The sequence below is a fragment of the Pelodiscus sinensis genome, chromosome 2 (genome assembly GCF_052426305.1).
Source record: "Pelodiscus sinensis isolate ZL-2025 chromosome 2, ASM5242630v1, whole genome shotgun sequence".
Taxonomy (NCBI): Eukaryota; Metazoa; Chordata; order Testudines; family Trionychidae; genus Pelodiscus; species Pelodiscus sinensis.
The window spans coordinates 250830905-250850430 of NC_143053.1; the positions used below are offsets into that span (position 1 = coordinate 250830905).

Below are 19526 nucleotides of genomic sequence, written 5' to 3' on the forward strand. Positions count from 1 at the left end.
GTATAATTTTTGGGTTCCCTGAGGTTTTACATAGGCCTGGGCCACACTTAAAAATTTTGCATTTTGAATGCCACAGGTATGTTGACCTAATCCCAAGTGTAGACAATTAAATTGACAAAAGAATTCTTCTGTTGATCTAGCTGCTGCCTCTCTCACAGGTGGATTAACTACATCATTCGAGAAACCTCCCCCATGGATGCAGAAATCATCTATATTACATTGCTACAGAAATGCAACTGCAGTGCCATAGCAACTGTATGGCAGTTATTTTCTTCAGAGCTGCAGTACTAGTGTCCATGTATTAAATTTTAGCTACTCTTTAAAAGAAAAATGAATATTTGCTACTTTTTTAGGATGTTCACACTAACTGAGTTAAAGTTAAGCCTTTCACATGGGAAATATATCATGTAATTGGTGACTGACAATTTGTTTAAAAGGGCCTAAAGGAAAAACAAAACAAAACAAAACCAACCAAACAAAGGTACAAGTTACTGACCTTCTGAAGTCCCCCATTCTCCTCCACCAATGGAGGAAGAGTACTAGTGCTATTGGTAGATGGTGGCTCGACATTGTAGTCACGAAAACAGCAGAATAAGGTGCTCAAGATACTTCGACTCCTTTGCTTTTTCAAGCTGATATTACATTGGGACACTATAAAATGGGGAAAAAAATAAATCACGCTTTAAGTTTTTCAGATATAAAATGGTTGTTATTCTTTTTCAAATAGAATATATTTCCAAAAATACTTTAATGTATCTAAAACTCAGAATAATTATCTCCTGATGTTCATCAACTTTACTTTTACACCATACCCTTCACTGTCAAATTTATACACAGGGAACTGTATATTAATTTCAGGTTTGGCTCTCTACATAATCCAAACTCTTGTGATACCATACTGAGATTTTTTAGAGCATCTATCAAGTAATATCTAAAGTAGATACTAAGACCTATAGCCAGTAATTTGCTGCCAAAATATGACTCCGAAATAGGACTTTGCTCTAAAACAGAATGTCGTCAGAAGTCAACTGAACCCTGGGCATATTTTGGGCAAAACACTTCACTGTTTGAGAGACAAACTCATTCCACAGATTTTTTTTTTAATTCTCCTGCTGCTTATGCTTTAACAGCTATCTTCCAGCACGTGAAAAAGCATTATAAACAATTCTTGCAGCACAGAGAATTAAATTAAATGTTAAAAGGAAAGCTTAGCTGCCAGTCTTACTATAGAATAGGGGAGTTAAATATCGGTTAACTGAATAGGCTAGTAATCTCATGAATGCTTATCAGTTAGTCAACTATACTAAAGTCCCCAGGGGTAGGGCCGGCAGCCAGCGTGCTCGGGCCTCACGCCTGAGGAGCCCACTGCTAACTCCGCGCTGCTACCTCTCTATCAGAGGCAGCAGCGTGGGGTGCCAGGCAGGAGCTGGTCCGTGAGGGGAGCCAGGAAAAACTTTTTATATATATAGAGAGAAGGAAAAATAAAACAGAGAATGAACCATCATCCATTAGGTATATAAAGGACCTCAAGTAGGGCCAAATGCTATCAGTCCATAGTTTTTGCAATTACCTTTCCCTATTATTCCTTTTCAAGGCCAGAAGTAAGGGTAAGTCTAGACTACATGCCTCTGTCGCCAGAGGCATGTGGATTAGGCTACCAGGCATAGGAAAGTGAAGCGGCGATTTAAATAATCGCAGCTTCATTTAAATTTACATGGCTGCCGCGCTGAGCCGATCAGCTGTTTGTCGGCTCAGCGCGGTAGTCTGGACGCGCGGGTGTTGACATCAAAGGCATTTGTCGACCACCCAGGTAAACCTCATCCCAGGAGGCATAATATCCTAATATCCACTACAATCTTCAGTACCAGATACACGTTAGAAAAGCAACAATTTTTTAATTTTTTTTCAGGACTAATCCTGATCACAACCAGTATTCAAAAATAAAATATCTTACTGATACTATAGATACCAATTAATATAATCTACTTTACCCTCGCCTGGAAGAATAACAAATAATGATGTACTACCTGACACCATACCATCCTCTCACAATCTTAATTCTTTGATGTTTATCTATTTCACAGCATAATGGTTAGCGACACTGAATATATTACAACATGGTAATACAATGTATATCTAAACACAGTGTATTTTAGGTAAAAACAATGCTCTAATACAACTACTACTGTTAATGCAATCAGGAGATTTACATAGCATGTATAATCAAAAATGTGTCAAGATTACTACTAGATACTCATGTTGTGTGTGCTATTCTGAGACATAAGACCCAGATTATATGACTTTAAAATCACTAGAGAAAAGTAAACCTTACATTATATCGGATCACAACCTTGGGGGGGAATGACTACCTTGTTTTTCCCATTACATGCAGCAGAAGAGATATCAATAAGAAAGGATATGTTACCTTCACTTTGAGCCTATTATACATTTAATAATCTTTTAAACAAAATCTGAGCACCCAACCATTTTATACCTACCCTCTTTTCCTTTACAATACTGATTTAAATTAAAAGCACAGAAAACCACTTCAATCAGAACCTGCCAACTTAAGCATTTAATTTACTCCTAAACATTTTGCTGTAACAGATGGAGTGATATAACTTAATAATTTTTTTCATCCATTTCCTCTGCCCTTTCACTTGTGCAGGACTACTGAAGGCAATGTATATACAACCACCACCCAGATCTAGAATAGCAATCAACATCTTAGATTTCAGTTTTTACAGTGTCTTTTTAAACACATTAACTTAGCTTCACAAAATTCTAACAGACTTTTACAAAGCATGATTTTTAAAAATAAAAACAAATCTAATTTATTTAATCATCACCATGATCAAGTGTAGGAAAGATTTTTGTGGCTTGATTTGTGGTCTATTTTCCTGACAATTTTACAAGGCTGCAATATAAAACCACTTCAGTAAAACAGTACTTTTAGTTCATTAGTTTTTCCTCCTCAAAAATATTGCCTAATGTGTGTCATACAGTTTTTCTCCTCATATGTCAAAGTTTTAAAACTGATGAAAGCAATACCTCTACTGAGAAGATGAAAATCCTTCAGAAAGTTACAATAAAATTAATTCACAATAAAAAGGAGCAACATAACTTTATCTAATACACTGGGCAAAACAATAATGGGTAGAGATAAAGCATCACATGAACACCTATTGTAGAACTGAATGGCCTTTCAAAGAAATTCATTGCTATGTAAAAATAAAACATATTTTAATGTTGAAGAGTCATTGTATAAATTATGCTTTCATAGTATTTTCTCCTCCCTATAATTTGAAAAATTCTGGTACAGGTTTAAGAGTAATATTTCTTTCCCCAATATTTCATGCTTCTATATCTGGCAACATTTTCTCCCTTTTACCAGCAGAACTCCACATCATTCTTTTTGGTTTATTGCCATGAAGTGGAAACACTCAAATTATTTGAAAGTACAGTGAAACCTTTGTTATCTAGCACTGTTAACCAGAAAATTTTGTTAACCGGCACTGCCCTCAGTCACAATACTGTTACATCTTCAGACACACAGGCCTGGCTTGGTTTACCATAGCTGGCTTAACAATTTTTTATTTAAGAAGTACTAATCATCTTTAACTCAAAACAGAAATGTGAAACCAACTGTCTCACACTACAAAACTACCAATATTAAAAACCTGAGTTTTACTATTATTGTCCATTGGTTTTTCCTAGGTTGATAGGACCCTCAGATAATCAGCATTTTTAGATAACCAGAACGCCCTAATCCCCAAGTGTGCCGGATAACACAGGTTTTACTGTAAATGATTTGAACATGTATATCCTCTTAAATCCAAATTATGTTTTCCTAATATGGCAAATTTTAGATCAAGATAAACTGAACCTATGTTGCGCTTAAGGCACTACTTCAAATGTTCACACAATGAAATATTTCTCTGCATAAAATTCATTGTATTTATTTACTTTGATTTATACATTAACAAAGTTCTAAAATGCTTCTGACATATTAAAAACCACAACTGCAAATCAAGGACCACGTCTTCAAAATCATGTGAACACTTCTGGAAGTACCCAGTTCACACATGCACAATGCTTTGTGCACAGCTGCATGAATGTCATGAATTTGCATGCAGACTAGGGATGTTAAAATGTGTGTAATTAAGTAACAATGTAACCACTGAAAATTTCAGCAGTTACTCAGTTACATGTGGGGTGGCAGTTAGCTCCTCAGAGCCAGTGCATGTGGGGAGCCGACTTTTAAGCCAGCTACTTGCGTGTACCAGCTCTCACCTACTGCCTTGCGCTGCTGCCATTCTATCAGCAGAGTGGCAGGCAACTCCCTGGGGGGGGCCAGTGCAAGCATCAAGCCAGTTTGTAAACTCACTCCACAGATGTTCCAGGGTCCTGCGTGTAACCATGAACATTAACCAATAAACCCGGACTTATTGGTTAACTATTTACATGGTTAAACTTTCACATCCTTAATGCTGACACACTAACATTTAGATTTCCACATGTGCACTTCTGAACTTTTGGGCTAATGTTTATTATAATGGATATTTCTAAAATGTTTTATTTCCAAAGCAGAAGCCTATAATATACAGTCTCAGCAAATGTAAAACACTTAATCTTGAATTTCTATCTAATCATGAGACCTCTTATTTTTCCTCCATACAAACCTTACATTCCATAAATTTAAATATCAAACAAGTATCAAATCTGTACGGGGACTACATATAGCAGAATGTAAGGAACTGTAAACTCTCTGACACTTAGTGGCATGAGCACTGTTCACCTTGCATTTTGCTCATTTAACTTTCTCATCTTTGAATTTATAAATCTTGACGGGGGGAGAATGGGCGAGAGGAAATGTCAAATGCTGATCTTTGCTACTACACCTATATAAATCTGATACACCTACTTAGTTCTTCATTTCCCTCTTTTCAACTTAGCTATCCCATTGTGTTTTGTGTGGACTGAACTGTTCAAATTTTACTTTTGGTTTTCTCTTTAATTATATTTATTGTAACTGAAGATAAGGGCTCTGGGTTATAAAATAGCTATGATATGTTGTAAAAGTTATATTATGTTTCTTTATCATTAGATTTTATAAAGTTATTCAATTCATTTCATTTTTTTGGTTCCTTTTGGGACTTGAATGTGGGGAGGCTGACTCTCTGTAATCCTTAGAGACTGAACTCTGGGTCTCCATCTCTACTTTCCTATGGAAGATGGGTTTTTTTTAAGGTACTGAAGAAGGGCAACGAAGTGAAGTCTTGCCCAAGGTTACACATGGACCAGGACTCCATCATGTTAAGAGCTGTACAAAAACAGAATGGCATAACAGCCCTTGCCACAAAGGGCTTACAATCTAGACAGAAGAGAAGAAAAAGTGCATGGATAGACTGATGTGGAAGTGCAAGGAAGCAAGACAATAGCATGTATATGACAGAGGAGAAAAAACAGTATTTTCAGCCAAAATATTTTCGAGCAACAGTAAATAGGAGATAGTATTGAAGGCCTAAACATAACCTCTAGCATAGTGCTCTCTGCAAAGAAAACCATAATTTGCTCATTCTAAATAAATTACAGGTTACTAAGTATTAATAGATCCCAAAAATTATGACGTTAGCCTAAAAAACCTGAGGTTTTAAAATAAAATAAAATAATAAAATTAACCCAAATATTTTTTTTATTTCCTGGTTTCTAGGCTTTTGGGTACACTCATTTGCATCAGACGCGAAAAAACAAAACAAAACAAACCCCACCCTCCAAGTACAGCAGACTTCTGATAATCTGGCACCTTTGGAACCCAGGGGGTGCCGGATTATCAAGGGGCTGTGACGAGTCTGGGAGGGGCGAGAGGAGGGAGTCAGGCGGGGGGCGAACCGGGTGCTGGTGAGGGGCGGTGTTGCGGGACCAACCTGGCAGCACCATAGCTGCTCTGCCTCAGGGCTTCCCCAAGTCCACTGCTGCTGAAACTGACCAGCAGCGGATTTGGGGAAGCCCTGGGGCAAAGCAGCTGGGGTGCTGCTGGGCGTCAAGCAGGGGGGTGAGGAGCGGCGCTGCGGGACCAACCCGGCAGCACCCCAGCTGCTCTGCTCCGCACTGCTTCCCCAGGTCTGCAGCTGGTCAGTTTCAGCAGTGGTCTTAGGGAAGCGGCGTGGAGCAGGTCCAATCGTCTGGCTGGCTGCAGCACTTCCGGATGCCAGTTGGTGCAGAACTATTGGGAGTGCCAGACCACCGGATGCTGGACAATTGGAGTTTACTGTATTATGTTAAACATAAACTACTAAAATAAAGGAAAGCAGCACTTTTCTTTTGTATAGTAAAGTTTCAAAGCTATATTAAGTCACTGTTCAGTTGTAAACTTTTTTCAAAAAAATGTTTTGTTTAGAGTTAGGAACATTTCAGAATTAAAAACAACCTCCATTTCCAAGATGCTTGTAAATCTTTGGTTCTATGGTACCAAGTATTATGAAAAAAAAAAAATCACACCACACTGCAAAATAGGGATGTCAGATAACACGTAATTGAATAGTCGTGTATCTACATCAAATTTTAGCAGTTACACAACTATTTGATAGTGCCTGGAGGCAAGGCTGGCAGCCAGTGCGCTCCCAGCCCCACTCGTGGGGAGCCTCTGTGTAGTTATCTCTCTATCAGAGACAGCGGCACAGGGTGGCAGGCCGGAACCGGTGCGCCAAAGGTGCTGATTTAAAAACTGGCTTCCTGTGCAGATCAGCTCGTGCCTGCTGCCCCATGCTGCTGACTCTGATGCAGAGGCAGCAACATGGAGTGGCAGCAGCCCCTGTCTGGGAGGGTGTCTGGCCTCCCCATGGACAGGGGCTGCTCCGTGTGATGCTGGAGTTGTAGGAGTCAGCGGGGGGTGGGTAGAAGGATTGGCAGGTGGGTGCGTGGAGCCGCCATGCGTGGAGAGTTGGCTTAAAAGCTGGCTCCCGACACATACTGACTTCCACATGTCTCCTCACCCTCCGTGCTGCTGCCTTTCTATCCGAGGCAGCAGCGTAGCTGTTTGGGGGGATGTGAGTAGTCAACAGGATTAACCAATAATTCTAGGCTTATTGATTAATCATGTAGTTGTCTATATGTCGACATCCCTACTGCAAAAATCCCATAAGTTGTCATCATAAGATGAATGGTTTGTCTTTTGAAGGACAATTTCCCTCAGATGCACATTAGAAGATAATTACAATTATGCCTATGTGTAGTAATTAGGATTTTACCAAATTCAGTCTATTTTCGTGAATCTCACAGTCATAAGATTTTAAAAATTTTAAATTTCATTATTTCTGCTATTTAAATCTAAAATTTCACAGTGTGGTAATTGCAGAGGCAGCAGTGCAGGGTGGGATCCGGCTCTCAAGGAGCGGGGCAGCTGGTGGTAGCCAGCTGCAGCCCTGTGGTGTGGACTTTGCAGTATAAAGCTTACACTGCAGAATTCACAGTGCAATCGGCTGTCCAGGTGGGGCCAGCAGGCTCTACTCCCGGGAAACCGGCTATGCTGTACGTTTTTCAGTATAAGCTTTATACTGCAGAGCCCCAAGTATGTAACTGAGTGGTTACACCATTACCCAATTAATCACTTTTTAACATCTCTATTTGGGTCATCATCTGAGACAGCTGTAAGATGAAATATATGGTGGAATATGGGTAAAACACAGAACAGAAGACATACAATTCTCTCCCAAGGACTGCAGCCACCAATTTAATTAACACTTTTTAAAAAAGATCATCAGCATGGAAGCATGTCCTATATAGGATGGTAGCCAAAGTACAAAAGGCTCAGGAATGTTTAGCATATCTGGTGTGTAAATACCTAGCAGTGCCTGCTCAAAAGTGCCACAGCAATGCTTGTTCTCACTTTCATGTGACATTGTAAATAAGAGGCAGGCAAGCATTATCTCCTGCAAAATGTAAACAAACTTGTTTGTCTTAGAGATAGGCTGAACAAGAAGTAGAACTGAGTGGACTTGTAAACTGAAGTTTGATACATAACTGCACTCAAAAAAAAAAAAAAAGTAACAATCTGCATTCGCAAGTTGCACGTTCCCAATAAAGAGATCCCACTACATTATTTTTATAAGGTAAATTAAAAATACTATTTCCTTTATAATTTTTACAGTTCAAATATTTGTAATAAAATAATATAAAGTAAGCACTGTATACTTTGTATTTTGTGTTGTGATTAAAGTGTAAAGAAACCCCATCCAAAATATTTAATAAGTTTCAATTGGTATTCTATTTTTAGCAGTGTGATTAAAACTGCAATTGTGATCATGTGTTTTAACTATGATTAACTGATAACCCTAATAATTAAATATAGCTCAGTGGAGGGTATGGTAGATCTTCCTGGCTAAAACATTCAGCATTATCCTGGGATTAGATTTGCTAGGATATATGAAAAGGTACTAGGGAAAGGAAAGATTGCAAATTCACACTTTGATGGAAGTAACTAGAAGCATAATTTTAAAAAGCACACACAACCTATGTTCTACATTTACACTCGGTAAGTTAATTATAACTCTCAATGACATATAAGCTTGTTAGAAGCCACTCCTTATGTTCATTATTCTTTTCAACTGGAATTAAAACAAAATAGGAAAAAAGAAAAGATGGCATCAGAAGCAAAGAAGAATGAAGTACTAAATGAGAATTTTGAAAAACCCAGTAACAACGACTATAACCATGTCAATAACTGATTCTTCCAAGAGAATAATATATCTAAATTAATGGAGATTGCCTATCTCCTAGAACTGGAAGGGACCTTGAATGGTCATTGAGTCCAGTCCCCTGCCTTCACAGCAGGACAAAGTACCATCCCTGACAAATTTTTGCCCCAAATCCCTAAATGGCCTCCGCAAGGATTGAACTCACAATGCTGCGTTTAGCAGGCCAATGCTCAAACCACTGAGCTATCCCTCCCCTCTTCTGTCCAAGTCTTTTTAATCTCTCTTCGCAGAAGACCGGTTTCAAATCCCTAATAATTTTTGTTGCTCTTTTCTGAACCTCTTCCAATGCCAATATATCTTTTTTGAGATGAGGTGACTACATCTATACGCAGTATTCAAGATGTGGACATAGCATGGTTTTATATAAAGGCAATAAGATATTCTCTGTTTTATTCTCTATCCCATTTTTAAATTATTCCTAACTCTGTTTTTTTGACTGCCACTTCACATTGAGTGGATGTTTTCAGAAAATTATCCACAATGACTCCAAGATCTCTCTCAAGTAGATGTAGCTTAATTAGTTCCCATTATATTATATGTCTGGTTGGGATGATTTTTTCCAATGTGTATTACTTTACATGTATCATCATTACATTTCATTTGCCATTTTGTTGCCCAATCACTTAGGTTGGGGAGATCTTTAAGCTCTTTACAGTCTGCTTTGGTCTCAACTATCTTGGAGCGACAACGGTCCGGTTTGTGTCTCAGGAATATGGAAATTTTATGGAATCAAATGGGATTCACCACATTACTTCAGTACCGTATCACCCATCCACAAATGGTTTGACTGAAAGATTTGTGCAGACAATGAAACAAACTTTGAAATGGGCTAGAGCAGTGTTTCTCAAACAGTGGTATGAGTACCTTGGGATATTTGAGAGAAGTTGGGGGGGAGGGGAGGAGAGTACGTCAACAACTGAAATGTGGAGAAAACTGAATTTTTGTTTTAAGTTTTACAGCGCTTTATTATTTTTTTATTTTTTACATCCAAAAATTTCACCACCCGCCCAGCTACGATTTAAGTTGTTTAAATAAATGTGTCTGAAAACTGTAGGTACTGGGGGTACTTTATTTTTTTAACCAAGGTTGAGAAACACTGAGCTAGAGGACAGTCACTCATGCAAAAGTGTCTGGGCACTTTCCTACTATCCTACAGAAACACACCTCATGCTACAACCAAAATGTCCCCAGCTTTTCTAATGATGGGATGTCAGCTGAGCACTTGCTTTGATCTACTGAAACCTTCTGAACCATGACAAATTTTGTAACAACAGCAAGATCAATACATCAGGCGCATCCAAAGCAAAAGACCGAACCTTTACTCCTGGAGTGCCAGTTTTGGCTCGGAGCCATGCTTCTGGAGGTAAATAGGTCCTCCACTGTCATCATTCAAACAGGACCTATTTCCCATACTGTCCAGACTGCAGATGATCTCATCTGGCAGTGGCATGTAGATCAGTTATTGCCAGGTTATGCCTGCTCCCAAGACACATCTCCAGTTGACCTGCCTGACTCACCACTGCCGGTGAGCTACCGCATCAAGAATCACCTCTTCTTGACTCTGTCTCCATCACTGCCTGCAGCAAACAAATTACTCTCCCTGAGCAGGCTGATCCGAAAGCCTCACCTGTTTGCACTTTAAGTTTCCAGTGCAGGCCCGCACCCCTACTATCTTTGGGTGCAAAAAACACTAGACATGCGCCATAATCTACATCCTCAATGGCTAGACCTTTAATTAAGGTTAACCCACAGATGAAGCAATATAACCCCCGGAGTTAGTTGGGAACTTGAGGCAGTCTACCCTCATTCCATAGGTAGTGTTTCTTTTATTAAAGGGACGTTCTTATTATGTTGTTCTGGAAGACTAAAACGACAGAAGATTCCCCGTCATTTTTAGATAGTATTCTCAGCAGTCCTGGACAGCATTATAGAGACTTCTGGCCATTTGGAACGGGCATCTACCACCACCAAGAACATGCTATCTTCAAATGAGCCAGCAAAATCAACGTGAATACATTGCCACGGTTTTTCAGACCAGTTCTATGTGTGTAGAGGTGCCAATTGAGGTGCATTCCTCACACCCTGACGTGAAGTACAAGCTCTTGTCTTTTCTTCAATGGCACTGTCCAAGTCAGGCCACCAAAAATAGCTTTGTGCAATTTCTTTCATGCGCACCATTCCACAGTGACCTGAATGCAGCTGTTCTGACATCTATTGTCACAGTATCTTTGGAATAATGACATTAATTCCCCACTACAAGCACCCAGAATAGATTGATAACTCCACCCTCCTAAACATGTAAGGAAAGAGATTGGGTGAGACCTGAGAGTCCCATAGAGATGTTCCATGGATCACTAGGTCCATAACTTGGGACAGAACTGGGTCAACACAAGTAGCTCTCTTAACTTGAGCAGCAGTGATGAGCGTGTTCTCTATCTGTTCAAAGTAGAAGTTTTCCTTCTGACCACTATCTTGATGTTTGACTGGCAAAGGCAGCCTAGAGGGACCATCTGCACTGCCACGCAGAGTGGATTTCTGATATCTGATCTCACTTGTGTCCCGAAAGCTACAATGCCCATTGTTGCATATGACTAGCAGCCAATGGTGGGATGCCTGAGGGTGGACCAAAAATTGCCGTCAGAGGTTCATGGTCAGTGAGAAGTGTAAACTTCTGTCCAAACAGGTACTAGTGAAATTTCTGAAACCTGGAAACGAATCCCAATGCTTCGATTTGTACATATTTAGTTTCTGCCTTGCTTAAGGTGCATGAAGCAAAAGCAATTGGCTTCTCGTCTCTCGAAGGCATAATGTGTGACAAGACCACTCCCACGCCATACACCAACTATACAGGTAAGGATAGATCAAAATGTGTGAGAACCTCCAAGTTTAGCAATGCATATTTAGCCTTTTTAAATGCAACATCACAGGCTTCAGTTCACTTCCAGACCTTGTTCTGGCCAAGTGGTTTTAACAGTGTGGCTAACTGTGAAAAACTTTCCATAATAGTTCAATAGTCATAGAAACGAGAGAAGTTGACTAACATTACGAGGGGATGGAGCCTCTACAATAGCCTCAACTTCTGAAGGGGACTTACGCAGGCCAGTAGTATCAATGAAGTGTCCCAAATATTCAACAGAAAGCTGAAAGAATCACACTTGTCTTTGTGCTATAATCTTCCAGTCTTTGTAGGGTAGCCTCCAGGTTCTTAAGGTGATCCTCCTCATTCCTACCCATGACCAGGATGTCATCAAGATAGCACTAGACTTTTGGCAAGCCACACAAGATCTGGTCCATAGTCCTCTGGCCCAAAGCTGGGACAGAAGTTATTCTGAAGGATAAGTGACCGTAATGATAAAGCCCTTTATGCATCACAATAGTCAACAGCTCTTGGGGCTTCTCATGGATGTGCATCTGTAAATATGCTTGATTCAGATCAATCCTGCTGAAGATTTGTCCCCCAGCCAGGCCCGCAAAGAAGTCATCAATGCAGGGAAGAGGGTACTGCTCTGCACACGACAGTACGTTAGCAGTGACTTTAAAATCTCTGCAAATCTGAATGGAACCATCTTTCTTCAATATTGGAACAATGGGAGTTGCCCATGGGCTATGGGTAACTGGTATTAGGACTCCATTTTTGACTAGGTGCTCCAGGTCTGATTCAATTTTTGGCCTGACTGCATATGGCACAATTCTGGCCTTCAGATATATTGGTTGGCTGCCAGGTTTAATATTCAGTTTCACGGTGATTCCCCGCATACTTCCCGGATCTTCTCCAAAAACAGTAGCATGTTTCTTTAATATATTGGTTAGATCTGTTTCTTCTTTAGTCATCTGGTGCACTTTTGCCCAGTTTAGCTGGATCTTCCTAAGCAATGCTTTACCCATTAAAGCTGGGTAATGGCCTTTCACCACAAAGAGTGGCAATTCAGCAGTCTGTCCACTGACCTCCACCTTATCAGTAGTGCCCAATAGGGGTACCACTTCTCTCGCATGTCTTCAGAACGATCTTTGTTGCCTTAAGTGGAAGATGCTTTAGCTTTTTATACACTGTGTCTGAGACCAATGAAACTGCTGCACCAGTGTCCACTTCCATGCATGTGGGTTTGCAATCCAACAATGGGGTTACCTAGTATTTATGGGAGTTCCCTGCGAAAGACAACACACAGCAGGACACTTCTTCAGACGGGGTGCCACCTTGATCATCACGAGTCTGCTTGATGGTATGCGGATTTTCCTTTTTGGTCTGCCAGACCACAAGCCTTTCCCCCCCCTTTTGTTTGCAGGCACGTTCAATATGTCCTTTTCTCATGCACTAGGTCCTTACACCAGCATTTTGATGCATGGTGGCCCAGCTTACCACAGCAGTAACATTCCTGGCTCCCCTCTGTTTTGTGGGTAGGTTCTTGAGACACTTTATGCACTCTAAGGGGTACCCTAAAGTATTGTGCTTAATGTGTGGCCAGTTCCATGGAGACCGCAATATCAACAGCCTTCTGTAGGGTGAGCTGAGCCTCTGTTAATAGGTGCTTTCATATAGCTTCACTGTGTAGGCCACACACTAACCTGTCATGTATGACATCATTTAAACATCTTAAATTCAGAGTATTCTGCAAGATTTTTCAAATTTGCTACAAATTGTACAACTGTTTCACTTTCTTTTTGGTCTGTTGTGGAACCTATACCTTTCTGCAATTATCAGTGGTTTTGGAGCATAATGTGATCCCAGGATTTCCACAGTGTCACTGTAAGATGTGATCTCTGGCTTAACAGGGAGCATCAAACTGCAGAGCCGAGAGTAAGTCTTAGCCCCTACAACACTTAAGAATATTGGCTCCGTCTTCTCTTCCTTAATGTCATTTGCAATAACAAAAAGTTCAAAACGCTCAGTATGTACGTGCCATTCCTCTAGTCTCCTCAAAAGGTCCCAGTGGCCTTGTAAGTGTAGCCATAGCTGCAACTCCCTTCGTTCTTACTTTTTAATTTTTTTTTCTAGCCTCAGGGCTTCACTGATCTTAGTTTCAGTGTAGCAATCAGTTTTCACTCCCACCTTCCAGAACAGCAAAAAGGTTTGTTTCCTTATACTGACTTCTACTTCTTCTGTTGCTGGAGGCAGCATAGGTATCCCATCCTTGTCACCACTTTATTATATAATTTGGAGTTCCACAGTTTAGAAAGAAATCACTGGAAACACAGAGAGCTTGAGCAGTTGCAAGTGTCCATTTATTCCATAACACAGAATTAACCAGAATCAGCCCAAACCGGCTGGACTGTCCCCTAGTGACCTACTCAGTTACTATAACAAGATCTAGATCTACTGCAACCCAATATGCAACAAAATTGACACTATAAAACAGCTGAGAGCTTAATAAAATGAGAAATAAAAAGTGGATAATGTAAGATAATTCTAGCAAAACAAAATTAGCTCCTTGTTTGTGTCAGTGCCATTTAGGAGGAAATAATGGCTTGTTTATTGGTTCTCTGTTGCATTCAAATCGCCAAGCTGCTAAATAATGGAAAAATGAGCTATGCAATAACTTATTATGTGAATAGGAAATATTATTTAGATGTATTTTTTGTCATGCAACTAACGTAATATTGCCCCATCATTATACTGTTAGATGTTAAAATTTGAGTACTGAGTACTAAGCTAAGCAGTAACAAGTTAGTAATGTTTCTGAATCATTTACTGTGGAATCTGTAAAGGTTTAGATTTTATATATATATATTATATATATATATATACACACACACACACACACACACACACACACACACACATACATACACACACACATATATATACAGGCAGTCCCCGGGTTACGTACAAGATAGGGACTGTAGGTTTGTTCTTAAGTTGAATTTGTATGTAAGTCGGAACTGGTACATATTGTAGGGGAAACTCTAGCCAAACATTTCTCCAGAGCTCAGTTTTATTCTCCCACACCTCACTTCCCTCAGTCCTTTATTCTCAAGCTGAGGTGTCTGCTGAGAAAAGCCGCTCCGCGTCTCCCTGGTCTGCTGGGGGAGGCGCTAGCTTCGCGTCTCCCTGGTCTGCTGGGGGGAAGCAGCTAGTGCGGGGTTGCCTCACCCCGTTTGTAAGTAGGGATCTGATGTAAGTCGGATCAATGTAACCCGGGGACTGCGTGTGTGTGTGTGTGTGTGTATATATATATATATGAATGACACATTATTTACAACAATAGGCTCCATGAAGAATGAAGAACGTTTTCTCTTTTGCGTTTACTATAAATTATACATATTTATATAGATGCACCATTCCTTCATTTTGGAACAAGGATTTAGTTGCCCTGTTTGGAATTCTTCCCAGCACAGTGGTTTGGAATGGGAGTTTAACAGGAAATACTCCACAGTCTATGCATGCATTACATTCCTTTCCAGCCCTGAGAGAGTGGCCAACAAGCAAACCTTTCTTCTAGGGGGAAAAAAATAAAATAAAAAAAGACAGACTTTACAAAGTTTAACAGCAGATGTGGTCTATGAATCCAAACATCCTTTTCTGTTGAGAAAAATAATTCAATGTATTTGCAATATTAAAGAAGCATCACCATTTTGAGATGCCAACTCACTAAAGATTAATTTTTCATGATTCAAAAACCACATTTGTAAGTCTCCTTAGGGCCCTCTCCGATACACTAACTTTACAGAGCATTGTATAATGATTTATCAAATACTAGTAGAGATCCCCACAATCAAATACAGTTGGTAAGGAGAATTTGGCAGTTCAAAAATAGTAAGAAAAATTATTTTTTCTATGAACATTGAGTTTTTACTCAGTTTTTGCTCAGTACTCTCAAAAAAGGAGCAATAAACAAGTTCTGGATTTTGTTTAAATGCACAGTAAGGAAGAGAAAGAAATATATGGATCAATTTTCAAGTTACTTCCTCTTTCAATTTGCCTCTAAATTTGTTTCTTAACTTCTAGAACATATTAAAAAATAATTTCTCAATTACTTGAGAGGAAAGATGAAGCAAAAATAAACAAATGGAAATGAGTTGTACACAAGGTCAAAATACAAATACCTCATGAAGTACTTTTAGTCAGTGTGGATACCCTGCACCGCTGGAATGTGATTAGAAAAAGAGCAGAGAGAGAAGGGCTGTGAAACAAATGTTTACACAAACATGTATTTATAGAACAAAAATATGTATCTGATTTGCACTGCTTTATATCTGATTGAAATGAAAGACTATGGGAAAGAAAAGGAAACGAGAGCTAACTCTTAACAACTATAAAGTGGTAAAAATGTACAGGACGGACCTCCCAAAACCAGGCCTCCCTCAACCAGCAACATCTATGATCCAGCAGGACCACAGGTGTTCCTAGACAAGGGAGTCCTGGTTGGGAGCCCCAGGGGTAAAAAGGCTGGTGGCTTGGAGCCTGGTGGGGCTGGGACCGGAGCACTGGTAGTGCAGCAGGGGCCGCGGCAGGTCTGGGACCAGAGCCCCGGTAGCGCAGCAGGTGGTGTGGCAACCCCACTAGTAGGGCCAAGGCCGCAGCAGCTTTGGTAGTAGGGCTGGGGCCAGAGATGCGGCAGCCGCGATAGTGGGGATGGGGATGGAGACGCAGCAGCCCTGATAGCGGGGATGGGGCCAGGGCAATCCAGCAGCCCAGCAGGGGGTGGGACGGCTGATGCCGGCAGTGAGGAGGGAAGGAAAGGTGGTCTGGGTAACCTGTAGCAGGGGACCTCCTCTGGTCCAGTAAATTCCCTCATTTGGGACCGGTCAGGTCCTGATGGTGTGAGACCAAAAAAGTCCAAACTGTACTGTGCAATAGAAAGGTGACTTTGAAGTGGTTACACAACCAGACCAGTCAGAACTCTTCTTCCACACACCTTTTCTGAAATTTAATTTATACTTTGTTTTTAGACTGAGGAGCCTTTAATACAATTTTGACTCGACACAAGGGTGAAACACAAACTAGAACACTCAGCACTCAAAATATTTAGTTATATTTTACATATGCCAACATATGGTAATACCTGTATACATATTTCCTCTACGATACACGTCCACCACATTTGCTTTAATTAGATATAAGTGAAACTGGTAGAAAGATGTCAAAATACTATAAAACATTGTTTCCTTCCATTTCATACACTGTAATACCATAAACTAGCCAAGTGTCTTAAATATTTTTACTCGGCTGATGAATCTGCATGCTGGAAGTGCAATTCTATCTTTAAAAAAAGACTATAAAAAGGGTAGCACTGGATTCTTCATTCAACAGATCTTATATATTTTTGTATTACATTTATTAAGTTTAATCAGAAAATATCATATGTTTTCTTAACTGCCAAACCCACATACTGAAGCAAAATCTACATTGCCACTTTATCGCACTGCAACTTTTACACTCAGGGATGTAAAAAACCATCACTCTAAGAGCAGCAAGCTACAGAGCTGTAAAGTGCCAGTGTAAACAGGCTCCCAACATTGTTATCTACTCCCCTTGTGGAGGTGGTTTAGGTATAGCACTGGAAGAGCGCTCTCCCAGTGTTGCTGCTGTGGCCATACTTCCACTTTAAAATCACTCCCATGGCTGCACTTTAATTGTGTAAGTATAGAAAAGGTGAGCTGGCAGGACTGGGCATCAGTAGTGCTGATTTTGTGGGACTGAACCAAGCAGCAGCAGAGCTGAAGAGAGCTGCATCTTGACATCAACTCTATCATCACTGAGTCTAATGGGGTTCTCAGACAAGGCTTTCAAAATCAAGCTGAATTCTTTTCATCGCACATATCAAATATACAAGTTTACTCATCTGATCAGCATTTAGCATCCATTTCTCAGCTTGAAAAATTCCACACCAGTAGTCAAGACTATGTAATCTGAAAGGATATATCCTTCTTTTCTTCCTCCAACTACCTTTCCCCCAAATACTTATTCCGCACAAACTTTAATTTATTTGCCCTGATTTTAGCAATAAGATACATGGGAGTATATCTTATTGCTAAAATCAGGGCAAATAAACAGAGAAATCACTACGTTAATTCAGTCCCCCAACGTTGTAATACAACATGTAGAACATCAAAGTTGAAAAAACACTGAAGAATTATTAACTTTCCCATTCTTCTCCTCTGTTTGGGGGTATCCCTAGACAGAAAGAATATCTCCTTTTCTAATCTGGTATTTACTAGAGCAAAAGTACAGTACTTCATTGCTACAAAGTTCCCTTTATCAAGAAAGGTTACATTTTTCCACCCAGACTTACTGTTCCCTCAGTTTGTTCCCAGAGGATATTGCTGGGACAAGCCAAAGATCAAAAGCCCTCATTTTGGAAAGAATCTTCAGGGGAAAATGTATGAATCCAGATCCCTAACATGCTGCTATAATTACCTGATACAAAGTTGGTAAATCCTCTACAGTTCTGTGCTGAAGGCAATGATACTGCTCTACTAAATCTTCCATTTATAGCACACAGGTCAACCCAGGACATAGAAGTATGCATCCTAAAAGCCAGTAACTAATCTCCAATTAGAATTCAGGGTTGTTGGGTTTAATTCTTATGCCTTAGCATCTCTCAGCTGCATTAACCTTCCTTTATATTCCCACAGCTTCTTTTTATGAAATAACTAGTCTGGTTTGCTTTATAGGGAGGCATAGGTTCAAAAAATGTTTCAAGTTGCATGTTTTCTGTTTGCAATACCCACCTTTTGCCTATCAATGTATCCTTGCTATGATACGGTCTTGGAAAAAGCTTCAGTTTTACAAAGGCAAAAGTATGCACCGAGCTGTACAAATAGCAGCTAGAGTCCCTTTCTCCAAGTAACTTCTGATCCAATTTCACAGAAAGTCTAAGTTTTGAGCAGATCTACATTTGTTACAGAGAAAACACAGGCACCAAAGAACAGAAGACACTCTGATCTTATTTTTTCTCTCTCTCTGTCATGTAATTGAGTGCATTTTATAAAGCAAAAAGGAAATATTTTAAGACACTATTATGACCTACCTTTAAAAATGTTTTTAAACAACCATTGAAGAGTACAATGGTTTATTATTCCCCTATGCTAAATAAGGAGCTATCCCAAAAAGACAAAACTCAATCAGCTGCTGATGTCATCTTATTCAGGTCCTGGAATACAATATTACAGTAAAGAAAAGGCTAAATCCAGTGTGATTAAAAGTTATAAGAAGGCTATTCTCCCTGGCTACGTCTAGACTGGCCCCCTAATTCCGGAAAAGTCATGCAAAGCAGGTAAGTCAGAATAGGGAAATCCGCGGGGGGGATTTAAATATCCCCCGCGGGATTTAAATAAACATGGCCGCCGCTTTTTTTCCGGCTTGGGGAAAAGCCGGAAAAAAGCGTCTAGACTGGTGCTTGAAAGTAGGAATAAGAGATCCTCCGGAAAAGGGCTTTATTCCGGAGGATCGCGCCAGTCTAGACGCTTTTTTCCGGCTTCATTGTTGGTATCATAGAGACCTGGGATTCTTAAAATAATGTTTCCTCCAGGCCATTCTGGCAGGCTGTTTCTTTTTAGCATCTACATAGCAGGTGGGATTCTTCTGCTACAGCACAAGACAGAGCAGTCTGACACTGTAATCACTTGGCATCCTCCTTATATGGCATTGCCACATTCATGACTTCAAAATAAATCGTGTGAGGAAAAAAAATACTTGTTTTAAGCCTAACTCACACTGCCTTTGGTTGGTTCCTTTTCTTTCCCAACTAGGTGTGGTGTAAGCTCCCTAAAAGGGAGGGACCCATTTATGCCAGAATTGTGAACACATACTGCTGCAGCATCCCTTCCCAA

The 19526-nt window shown here is 40.0% G+C and overlaps 1 protein-coding gene across 7 annotated transcripts in view; it reads right to left on the minus strand.

Annotated features, from left to right (window-relative positions):
* CTDSPL (CTD small phosphatase like) overlaps positions 1-19526 on the minus strand; it is a 112788-nt gene that overhangs the window by 42374 nt on the left and 50888 nt on the right. For all 7 annotated transcript variants that reach the window (XM_075922870.2, XM_025183363.3, XM_025183361.3 and 4 more), the window contains one exon: positions 497-651. Coding sequence is in view for 4 of the 7 variants with exons in the window: in XM_025183360.3 (XP_025039145.1) it covers positions 497-651 (155 nt within the window). In the remaining 3 variants the exon portion in view is untranslated. The remainder of the gene's footprint in view (positions 1-496; positions 652-19526) is intronic.